The 12,306-nt window shown below is 47.9% G+C and overlaps 1 protein-coding gene across 4 annotated transcripts in view; it reads left to right on the top strand.

Annotated features, from left to right (window-relative positions):
* Slc10a7 (solute carrier family 10, member 7) overlaps positions 1 to 7,944 on the top strand; it is a 224,314-nt gene extending 216,370 nt beyond the window's left edge. For 3 of the 4 annotated variants that reach the window (NM_001010948.2, XM_039097586.2, XM_039097585.2), the window contains 2 exons: positions 2,668 to 2,813; positions 5,506 to 7,944. In NM_001010948.2, coding sequence (NP_001010948.1) covers positions 2,668 to 2,813; positions 5,506 to 5,535 — 176 coding nt within the window. In that variant the 3' untranslated portion in view covers positions 5,536 to 7,944. Of the gene's footprint in view, positions 1 to 2,667; positions 2,814 to 5,505 lie in introns of those variants that run through there. The other variant, XM_063277890.1, reaches the window with a different exon arrangement.
* The last annotated feature ends 4,362 nt before the right edge of the window (positions 7,945 to 12,306 follow it).

Here is a 12,306-nt window from a genome sequence, read left to right as displayed (position 1 = left end):
TAGTTGTGGGGAGGTTAGTGATGGGAGGTGTGATTTATAACTACCAAGGAGGAATTGTAGGCACAGGAAGCGGTGGGGAGAAGGCCCTATTTAATGTGACAAATGCCTGCACAGCTGCAAACCATCTTGGAGTTCCTCTCATTCAAGCAAGGCAAATGACTGTCACGCAAGGCACAGTAAGAAACAGGCCACCAGGGTCTGTCAGGAAAATAGATCTATTGGCTCAGTAAATGGAAGGAGAAGGGCCACGAGGAGGCACAGGAGCCATAACGGGAAGAAGTGGCCAAAGCTGGGACCAAGGGAATCAGGGTTCTCAGACTGTAGATGCGTGGAGAGGAAGTGGGCAGCAGGGCTCAGGCTCCCCCATGAGATCTGTGGAGCTCAGTGAGCTACCAGTAGGAGCCAACTGCTGAATGCTAGTGCCCATGAAGATGTTGGTGCTGGCGGAAGCAGAGCAGTGGGAGCAGTGAGCCTTCCTGTCCTTCCGTCTTCACAGCCACACTGGCAAGAGCGTTGAGGGTACTGCCAGCCAAGAGGATTGAAGCTCACTGACTCCCTGTGAACAGAAGGTGTGTTTGAAGATGAGAGGGTTGAACTGAGGGGACCAGCAGCACAAGAGAGCTTCAGGCCTTCAGTTCAAAGAAGGGCAAGACCACCAGAACACTAGAAGCTTCTAGAAGGTCAAACACTGGCCCTGTTGGCATGGCTCTAATAGTTGCTTTGCTTTTCATCCGTGTGAAACCCCAGCACCACCATGGTGTGGAGATCAAGGGAGCTCATGGTCTGCTGCCCTGGAGGAGCTGCAGTCCATGAGTCTGCAGTGCAAAGGCCAGGCTATACAGGAACAGCTGCCCCTGGGTCCCCGGGCACACCCACCTGAGTGACACAACCGGGGGCGGTGACCTTGGAGTGAAGCTGCTTCATGCCTTCATCTCTACTTTGTCTGCCTGCCTCACTGAGGTGAGGGGCCCTCAGGCGTCATGTTTAGTTAGCTGGTGTCATTTGCAGTTCATTCTGTTACTTGGAAACAGCAGCGGCACCTGGCACCTGGCTTCTCCTCTGAACCCACTCAAGCTTGCTGGAGAAAAGCACAGAGCTTGGATTCACAGCGACAGAAAGGTGACTTGGATGATTTAGCTGAGCGATGATAGTCCTTAAATTTTAGTCAGAAAGCCTGTTCTAATCACTTTTAAGGACAAGAGATCTCCGTACTTCTCCATACTTTTGTTGCCTCAGGGCTCCTCACTCTACCTCTATAACCCTCCTTCCTGGGTCTCCTCCCCTCCTATCTCCTTGGAAGTCCTCAAAGGCAGCAGAGCTCATGAAACCTCAGGTTCTGAGTATCATTGCATGGACCTCAGGGGAGAGAGAGCTTGTCCAGAAAGGGGGCTGCAGCTCACATCTTAGTGCTTCCTCCTTAGACCTTCTGAGGCGATGCGAACTTTCCAGTACATAAAGTTTTAAGCTTTTCTTTAAAAGACCTATTTTATTTTATTTTATTCTTTATCTTGTTGTTGTTATTTGCTCTGAGTTTTATAGTGAACGTGAAACTAGAAGACAGAAGATGTCTGAACATGCACAAGGGCAGCCCCGAGAGTGGTGCCTGCTGGGAGACTTGAGGGATTTCAGTTTGCAGAGCTTTGTGTGACTATGAAAAAGAGGGCAGCCATGAAATACAGTGTTGCATAAAAGTCTAAAATGTACTACAAGGTTAAACATCATTCACAAACCAAGCCTTTGCTGTTGGGTCATGATAGAAGTTACTTATGTACTACCATCAGGCATGTTTAAGAGCGTGGGCCCTTTTCAGAAACCATTGCAGGAAAAGGAGAAGAAAGCCAAGCTTAAACCGCTTGGTTGACAGCTGACACGGGCATGCAGCAGCCCTGAGGAGCAGGACAGTAATTAAACCGGGAGCAGTAGCACCCAGCTGAGGACGCCTGGGGCATTGATAGCTAAAGAAGCCACAAGTGTGCGCTGAGGGCGTTGCCTAGCAGTGGCCACGCCCCACTCTTTCAGAATACGGTGGTGGACTCCACTGGGTACTCTTCCCTTTGGGTTCCACTGAGCCTGTCGCTGGACACTAGTTTTGCAGCTTACCTGATATACACAAAGTCATCTCGTGACTGGAAGGCACGTTGGAACCCTTGACCGTGAGAGTAACGCCCAGGGCTGTGGGCAGAGCACATGCTTAGCAGTGGTGGGTCCAGGGTTCAGTTTCAGGACATTTGCCCTTCCCACGACACTGTCTGTACCATGCGTAGGCACCTTCATCTTCCCGTTTCTTTGGCGATCCCTGACGACCACATACTCACACCATTGAGCGAGAAGAGAGCCATGATTAACCTCTCCTTAGTCCTTTCCAGTCTCCTTAGAGCGACCGTTTCATAGTCTTCCTCCTCTGAAGAAGGAGCTGCCCCTTTTGAGTGAGGGGCACCTTTGCCCCGGAGCACAGAGCACCCCACCCCTTCATGTTCTCCAGTTAGAACTCAGCGCCTTATGTCCTGAAGCTTTGAAGATGGCTCTGCTGGCCTTACTGGGCAGCTTCCCGTTTCAGGTCTGGGGGTACACATGGGCAATGCCACTGGTGAGGACCGCTCCCGAGTTCTGACAGTCAGTCTAATGCCACCCCGACTTTGCCTGTTTGCTGTCTGCTTTGTTGAACAGGGATCCCGATGCTGAAGATAGTGTTTGCCGGCCATGAGCATCTCTCGCTGATATCCCTGCCCTTGCTTATCTACCACCCGGCTCAGATCCTCCTGGGAAGTGTGTTGGTGCCAACTATAAAGTCTTGGATGGTGTCGAGGCAGAAGGTGAGACCCTAGAAAGATCTGACTTGGATCCAGATCCGACTGAAATGCTCTTCCTAGATTTAAATGATTCATATGATTACTTTCTCCTGATGGGTCATTATTCTAGTATACATGTTTTATTAATAAAATAAATAATGGGGACATGGGGGAGGTGACTGAGTGGGTAAAGTACTTGCTGCTCAAGAATGGCAGCCTGAGTCAGAACCGAAGCATCTACAGAAAGGGCTGGACACGGCAGAACACTCTAACTGCAGTCCCACAGGTACTAGAAAGACCCAAGGGAGCCCACTGGCAAGCCAGTCTACCCTCAGACAAAGGAGAGACCGTGTCTCAAAACATAAAGTACCAAGTAGCCAGTCCATGGCAGCCCATGCCTTTAATCCTAGCACCCAGGAGGCAGAGGCAGGTGATCTCTGTGAGTTCAAGGCCAGCCTGGTCTACAGAGTTCTAGGATAGCCAGGGCTACACAGAGAAACTGTCTTGAAAAAACACAAAAATAGCAAGCAATAGAAGAAGACACCTGCATACAAGAGCGTGTGCGTGCGTGTGTGTGTGTGTGTGTGTGTGTGTGTGTGTGTGTGAACGTGCATGCTCACACTCATGCACAAATAAATATATAATTATAGCATACATTTGATCAGGAAGAATGAGTGTTGAATGTTTTCTTAGAAAAGACAGCAGTACTTGTGCTGCAATTTTCTAAACAGTCCTTAACACATTGTATGAAGAGAATATTGATAGAATATTTAACACACGAACTACCACTTCTGTGCACTTTCCCTATGGCCCTCAGCCTTTCATCCATGCTTTTCTGAAACTGGCTTAAACTGGACTTAACCAGAATGCCGTTTTCACTTTTAATTTCCAGATATGGTAAAACTGTGTTTGGGGATTAAAATACGAAAGTTAACTATCCAAAGAGCCCACACAGTATTAATTTCACCATACTTAGCACAGACTATTATGATATATATAGTAGGTAGGTCCTTTAGATTTAGTCTCAAAATACTTAAATCAACAGTTCAAAGAAATTTAGATGGTGCATAGGGCATGGTGTCCTGATGGGATGCTCTCCTCAATGGCCTGGCCAGCCAGGAGTAACTTCTGTGTGTCCCCAAGGTGGTGGCTGCTAATTGGAGATATGTGAGAAGGGACAGCCAGTGGCAAAGCACCCTGTGCTGTGTCCCTAGTGCCCTGAATGACCGGATGCCACAGGGTACACACCCATTAAGATGTGTGTGTGCAAGGCTGGGAAACAGGACGAGAGAGTTGAACAATTTGCCCAAGTCCTGTGGGTAACTCGATTAGGGCTAGAAAGCCTTCTCTATTTGGCCATGTATCTATAACACAAAGACAGAAATTGAATATCGGTCTTAGGAGACTCGCTGTAAGCTTCTGGGGTCCTACCTGAGATGCTTAGCCTATCTGATGTCATCACTGGTTCAGTCCTGATGACAGCAATGTCGGGTGCTGGCTCGGCCGCAGAGCCTCTTACTCGGCAGGAGGCTGCTTCAGTTTCTTTCTTCACCGTCCACTGTCTTTGGAGATTTTTCTCTTCCATTTATCAGTGTATATATGTGTATGCTGACCCCTCAGAGTATATACATATGAATCTTGACCACAAAAAGGAAGAAAATTATCTGGGCCTTACGTAATCCTAGCTACTGCTCAGGGGACTGAAGAAGGGAAAGCAAATTCAAGGCCATTCCGAGCTACAAAAAAAGTCTAAGACTGGCCTGGGCAATTTAGTGAGACCTGTGACAAAATAAACTTTTAAACAGGCTGGGGTGTGGCTTACCTAACTTACATGACCACAGGTGAGCTTTTACCTAACATGCATGAGGCCCTAGATTCAGTACCCAGTACTCCAAACGAAGACACAGCAAGAAGAAATTATTTGAAAATCCAAATATTCTTGGCACTAATATTCAGTCACAGCAAACAAAAGATTAGTTGGAACAGATTTGTCTTCTAAATGCCTCAAACTTTTGAGACTTAACTGGACTAACTTAGAATAAACCAAAAATCCTGGACTATCTACCCAGTAAAATAAAAATAAAAAAAAATAAAATAAAATAAAATAAAAAAAAAAAAAAAAACCTCTGCCCTGGGGGTATCATGGCCACCTTTGCTTTGCAAATAACACTAACAGGCCCCAACAGATCCGTCCAGTGCAGGGCAGAAGCGAATAGGCCGAGGGAGATGACACCTGAGCTGGCCAGTGAGCTCACGGGTAGGTCTGTCCCTATGGTATTAGTCATGTATTCCCCTGAGTGAGTGAGTCTGTCAGCCTTCTGTTGCTATAATAAACACCCAGGGCTTAGAAAGAAGGAAGGATTATTTTAGCTTCTTGTTTTGGAAGGTTCAGTCCTTGACCTGTGGCTCTGATGCTGTGGGGCCTGTGAAAAGGTTGGAATATATACAATAAACCCCTTCCTTTCCCGGCTGCGAACAGGGGTGGGGGACCAAGGTCCCATCTTCCCCTTTGAGGGCACACCCCCAATGACTTGAACATCTTCCAATAGTGGGTGGTGTAGTACTCCTCTGGGGACCTAATGGGGACATGCCCGAGGAAACTAGTATCTGTCAGTGGCCTCCTCCTCCAGCAGCATACATTACCTGGCAGTACGAGTTGGCGTTTTTCCTTGGTTGCGGACACTGTCCAACTGTGAACCATTTTCCTGTCTTACAGGGAGTGAAGCTGACGAGGCCAACAGTGTGACTGCGGCGGCCCCTTCCTGGAGAAGTGTGCATTTGTACAGGGTTGTACATACAGGGATCCCGAGGCCCCGTCCTTGTGAATGTTGCTTTCATGCCTATTTTATTTTTTTACAGAAAAAATATGATATACCTGTTTAAGTGCCTTAAAAATGTTTCTGACAAGAGCGTTATTTCCAAAACATACTCTGTTGGTCACTGCCATGGGCAGTACAGTATTTTGGACTTAATTTTTCCCCCTAAGGCAGACAAAAAAGTTCTAGTAAGGGACAGAAAGCTAACAGGTTTTCTTCGTACTGCCTTTTGTGCAAGACTGTAATAGCACTATAACGTTGGAAATGAGGTCACACCGTCCAGATACCACCTCCCTTCTGTGACATCAGAAGACTCTAAAGTCGCATTCCCACACTTGGATGCACTGCGTGCTTCTTTGTTTCTAAGACTGTGATGTGCCACTTCCTTATCAGCTCAGCAGGGGATGTGGGTCTCCGAGATGCTGCGAAGCATGAGGTCTCGTTCCCTGACACCGACCTCTAGACAGCACCGTTAGTCCCCACACTCCTGACTCCCTTCAGTACCAGCACAAGAGTGGGGAGTAGGGGAGTGCAGCTTAAATTTATTATAAGCTGCTTCAAAGAAAGTCCTGATGTGGGTGTTGGGTTGGGATGTTTGCAGTCATACCTCCGTGTGCTTCTCCTCTCTCTCCCCTAATTCCATAGTTTCCCATGTCACTTGCACACTCACAACAGCCCAGTGCACAAACGTCTCGGTCAATCGGAGAGCCGCAGAAATCAACAGTGGATTGCATTCCGAGGCCAAGCACTCTCCTGTTACACAGCTCCAACTCTTCTGTTGGCAAGACACGGCCTGTCACACCCTTTAATTAAGCGCACTTGAGACCTCTGAGTCGATTTATGAATGAGAACGTCCTTTCCTCATTTGACAATGTTAACAACATCCCTTAAGAAATCAAATCCTATCACCTTAGGAGTCAGAGAAAATAAGCAGGAGGCCATGGGCCTGAGCTAATGTTACATGTCCACACTGCTGGTCAGGCAGAACAGGCTGGCACAGAAGACCAAGGCCTCCCGCTCACCGGGCTGTCCAACGGGATGGTCCAGGAACTAGGCAGCAGCTCTCCAAAGGACTGTCTGACACAGCCTTCAGTGGCCCGAGGAGCCCAAGCCGAGCCCAAATAGCACGTGAAACAGCATACTAGACGTTGGTGGGAGGCCTTCCCTGTGCTCCCCTAACGCTGGGCGTTAGTGATTTAACAGGTGCCATGGGTCTCACCCGGCCTTGCTGCCTCCCCGGCAGCTGCCTTTGGTGTTGGTAGCGGTAACTGTGATACCACAATGAATCATTCCTTCAGAATCCCCTGGGCTCAACAGTGGTGTTGGTTTATGTTATGGTTAGCTTTGGTGTTGTAGATGATGGTAGCTTATGTTATGGTTACCGTGGTTAGCGCTGATGGCATGGCGTTAGCACCAGGTCTTTCGTGTCAGTGTCTCGGGACCTCATAACTCTGAGCAGAGCTCCTACACTGGTGTCAGGCCTTACTGCCCATACTGCCCAGCCTGTGGGGCACACTGCTGGGGACCAGGAGGCAGAAAGTGGGGCACACTGCTGGGGACCCGGAGGCGGGGAGTCTGTTTGGTAAATGGGCCGCTTCCATGGAGCACAAAGGTTTTCAAGTCTCACCCCTACAACCTTGGGGCCTTAGAGGATGTGGGCACTGCCTGCCTGCCAGAGTTGTAGACTCAGAACCTTTCCTGTCATTTGAACACTGGTCTCCCCACCGACTCATCTACCTCTCTGTGCGGCACCTGCAGTAGGTGTGACTTCGACGAAGTTCAACTGAAAACGCTATGGTAACATTTTATCTTCTGCTTTAAAAATGTGTTTTCAAGTAAGCTGATGATTTACGTCATGAGTTTTTCGAGCTTTAGTAACATGTTTGTAGCTACTCCTTTTACACAAATGTGATAGCAGTTTTCGTGCTAAGGAAAAAAATAAAATCAAAATTTGCTTTAATTTATGTTCATTAGGATTTAACTGTCAGCTTAAAATACTTTCCTGTGTTTATGCACTGTCAGTTTCTATTCTATATTGTTTGTCCAACAAACTTTTAAAAGGAATACATTAGATAGACTTATGTTTACTCATTTTTTCCCCCTGGAATTTTTTTTTTAATGGCAGAAATTTTAACGAATGGTACCGCAGTCTACATGTTACAAATGTTAAGGTTCTGTGAATTTTTTAAATTCTTCCTTATTCTGTTTTAAATGGCCACACCTCTGGTTGACGCTCAGTGTTTATGCTAAATACCAAATTTTTTCAAGGAGATGGCTAAGTGATGAAGTGGGTTATTTATAATGAGTGGAAAATAAAAAAAAATAATTCTATGAGTAAACAGAGAGTACTTGGCGAATCTCTGGAAATGTCGTCGCTCCTTTTCACCCAGTTTCTGAGACACGTTGCTTCCCGAGGATTTCCTTTTTTTTTCCAATTCTTTTCTTTCTTTCTTTCTTTCTTTCTTTCTTTCTTTCTTTCTTTCTTTCTTTCTTTTTTTTATTAACTTGAGTATTTCTTATTTACATTTCAAGTGTTATTCCCTTTCCCGGTTTCCGGGCAAACATCCCCCTAATCCCTCCCCCTCCCCTTCTTTGTGGGTGTTCCCCTCCCCATCCTCCCCCCATTGCCGCCCTCCCCCCAACAATCACGTTCACTGGGGGTTCAGTCTTAGCAGGACCCAGGGCTTCCCCTTCCACTGGTGCCCTTACTAGGCTATTCATTGCTACCTATGAGGTCAGAGTCCAGGGTCAGTCCATGTATAGTCTTTAGGTAGTGGCTTAGTCCCTGGAAGCTCTGGTTGCTTGGCATTGTTGTTCATAAGGGGTCTCGAGCCCCTTCAAGCTCTTCCAGTTCTTTCTCTGATTCCTTCAACGGGGGTCCTATTCTCAGTTCAGTGGTTTGCTGCTGGCATTCGCCTCTGTATTTGCTGTATTCTGGCTGTGTCTCTCAGAAGAGATCTACATCCGGCTCCTGTTCCCGAGGGTTTCTTAGATTGACTTCTCAATGCAGCACAAGACAGGCAGACATGCCAGGGTCCTCCCGATACTCAATGTCCACAGAGCCTATGACACGCCACGCCGTAAAAACCCGTCCTTAATACACTGTGTGTCAGAGGTAAGGAGCAAAAGGAAATGCTTGCAGCAGAGACGTGGGGACTCGGGTGCTAGGGGCGTGGCCTTCCCAGAGTGGTAGGACTCAGATGCTGGGGTGGAGCCTTCCTCCCCTTGTAATTTGATTGGTGGAAAAGTTGATGCTCCAGCGAGCCTTTCTAACCCCGGGGCTTCTTTGATGAGCTCATTGGGGGGTACCAGATTTCTGTGTGCTTGGGTTTTCTATTGCCTGGGATCCCCTTCCCTTTGGAAGCCTGATGGAAATGACCCTCTTCCAGGAAGCTTTCCTGGGTTCCCAGTGAGTGCTAGTCTTGTAAGTTTACGAGTGTTTACTTGGCTCAGGTCACCACCATGAGGACTAGCTGTAGATGTCATCAGGCCTTGGAAACTGATATCACCGGATAACCATGCCTGCCTAAGCGGCTGCTGCTCAAACAGGGCCCGCTGTAGCTCACACACAAAAGAACTCGGCTCCCTGGCTTGATTCCTGTGGAGTTCTGAACACGCTGGATGTTTGGGGGATTCCTGAGGTTAAAACCAAATGGCCGTTACTGGGGACCCGTCCCTCACCACTGTGACTCTTGGGACCCACTGGCCACCCTCCCCATCTCCACACACTAGTCCCCAAGCCCACTGACGCTGACTTATCTCAAGTAGCCTCTCGTGCTCTAAAACCCATCTCCCTGACTGCTGTGTAAGCCGACAGGAGCATCCGATTGTCATTTTCTCCTGTTTACACTGCTCCCGTTCCTGACCTTGGCAATGGAACGAGTGCGTTAGCGTGAGGTTCCATAGGACAAAATGTACCCCAGGAGGTACAAAACGAAGGTGTGTGTTTCTCCAAATGCACCAGAAAAAAGGAGACAGCCAAGATTTCAGCGGGTGATTCATAGCAGACAAAATAAAAACGGATGATAGACTTAGTTCAAAATACAGAGCCAGCTCAGCAGATGAAGGTCAGCTTGACGACCTCAGTCAGATTCCTGTGACCCACGTGATAGGAGGAGAGAACTGACTCCTGCAGGTCGTCCTCTGGCCTCTGCATGTGCCACGTCCGTCCATCTGTCTGTCTGCCTGTCTCTCTTACACACACACACACACACACACACAATGTAATAAAACTTTGAAAAACCAGGAGATATACATTTAAGTAAGCTACTATTCTTTAGCCTAGGTAATTGGCAAAAGGCTTAAAATTTCAAATTTTTCATAGAGTAACAAGGGTTTGGGGGGCAGAGAAGGGGACATTTCTGCCCTTTTAGTGGAAGCATAAATGGGATAGAATTTGGGGAGCGCTATCTAGTGGTCAAAAGTTAAATACCTGTGTCTTTCCATCTAGTTCTTTGAATTCTTGAGTCTACCCTACACAAGAATCGATGGGCGAGAATGTTTGCAGGGCCTCCATAGAACAAAGCACCCCCAAGACATACAAAACATGGAGATGGTTTAATCGCAGCAGACACACTTGAGCCGTGATATAGGGCAAGGCTGCACAGCGTGCTGTACACCAGTAAGAGGTGGAGCCAAGGAGGTCTTGGGTTCAGGGTCATCCTTGGCTACATTGTAAGTTCAATCAAGACAACAAGAAGCTGTTTTGAAAAGAAAGGGGTGGGGAAGAGGGTACATTGTCTTGTGATAACAATATACATGGAGTAGGAAGGAAAAATAAATGTCGCGGGGAGATGACTAAAAATACTCTACTTTTAGAGATCCCATGATGTTACGTGGTGTGTGTGTGTGTGTGTGTGTGTGTGTGCGCACGCGCGTGTGTGTAGGGATGTCATTTGCTCTATTAAAACACACATTTGGCTGGAGAACTACAGCTAACATTTGTGTAGCTCTTCCTCAGGGCCTGGCATGATGACAAATAGTTGGTAGGCATTATCTTGGTTAATTTTCCCCACAGTGCTATGAGGTAGGTAAACTTAACCCCATTTTCCAGATGAGAACATCGAGATGCTAAGTGGCTGGCTCGAGGCCATAAAGCTAATAAATGGGAGTATTTTAACCAATCTTGCATAACTTTGGCAGTTGGCACTCCAGAAGCAGGGGTGCAGAGGTGGCGTTTCATTTCTCATTTTACCTGGATCACACTTTGGAGGGGTTGGAATGAGCAATACAGACCAGGGCTTCTGCTGTTTCCTGAGGGAATGCCGTGATTTACCTGGTCAAGTAAAACATGTTTTACTTAGGAACATGAAGTCTCTAAGCAGGCAGGGCTGGACCAGTGAGGCAGATGGGACTGTCCTACAAAGTGGCCTAGGAAGGTGGGCATCAGTGAGGAGGGCAAGAGAATGAAGAAGGTGATGGAGAAAGAGGGAGCACAGTGTGACTACAGATGCACCCAGGAGAGGTGGGCGTGTGGATCATGGGAGATGTACACATAAGGACACTGCCTTCTGCTCTTCCAACAAAGAGACCAGCAAAGGGAGGAGAAGCAGGAGGAAGAGAAGCCAGCACCCAGTGAATCAGCGACGAGTGGCGAGTGACCACAGGTCTCCAGAGAGATCCTCAAGGAGTTCTCAAGTGAGCCAGTTGAGGTGGGGAGTGTCACCCTAAGCATGGGTGGCACCATTCATGAACGAAGGTTCTGAACTGGGGAAAACAAGCCAAGCACCGCCTGTCAGCCATCTCTCTGCTCCCTGGTCGTGAGTACGCTGGACATGTGACCAGAGACTGAATCGTCCCCCACCATGCTGCCCCCACCATGATGGACGGCGCCCACAAACTGAGCCAAAACAAATTCTTGAGTTGCTTTTGTCGGGTGTTTCATCATGGCAGTGTGAAAAATAACGCAGTGGGGACTGATAAAGGACGCTGTTCTCCATTCATGGAGCAGTAAAAAAGATATCGGAAACTCAAAGGCAGGCCGTATCCAGCCGCCCTTAGAGACCATTGGCAGAAGATGATCACATGCTGAGGAAATCGGTCCTTGTCAGAGGCTCTTCTGAACTTCAAACATGCAACCATGTGGACCTCCACTTACTAGACAGGCTAGACTCCATCCGGGTCCCTAAGATCCCGAGAGCTGCTGTGGGTGTGGCCATTGCCCTGGTTCTGTCAGGGGGCTAGACCCTCTTCTATGTTTTCCACCATGACATCCACTCCATTTATTGTCATGCATGGGGCACATTCCGATAAAGTCTGTCACCCTCTGTGGCTATCCTGTGTCCTCTAAGACTCCCTATACATACGGAAGATAGAGCAGAGACTCCATCTCAGCTCACAGAGCCCAAGTGAGAACTGTAAGTGTACAGAATGGCTGGACAGGAGGTAGGAATAAGGTAGTTGCAGCAACCAGTTTGTCACAGTGTCCAGCACTTGCTAAGAGCCCTGGAGAAGGCAGATGAGAAGACTATTCAACAATGGGTGGGGCTAGCCCAAATCAGATTGTCTGTGTGCAGTCAGACCTGTGCTATCCCCTATCAGACCCCATCCCTCTCTGAGGGATATGCCTCGGATGTCAGTTGAAATGTCCCCTCTGCTCCATCAGGTGTCATACTCCCCAAACTCTGACTCACCTTTCCTCTTCACAGACCCCTTCAATGTTGTCATTTCCAGGTGCCTTAGGTTCCTATTTCTGTGAAGAG

The sequence above is a fragment of the Rattus norvegicus genome, chromosome 19 (assembly GCF_036323735.1).
Source record: "Rattus norvegicus strain BN/NHsdMcwi chromosome 19, GRCr8, whole genome shotgun sequence".
Classification (NCBI taxonomy): Eukaryota; Metazoa; Chordata; class Mammalia; order Rodentia; family Muridae; genus Rattus; species Rattus norvegicus.
This window is presented reverse-complemented; position numbering and strand designations above follow the sequence as displayed.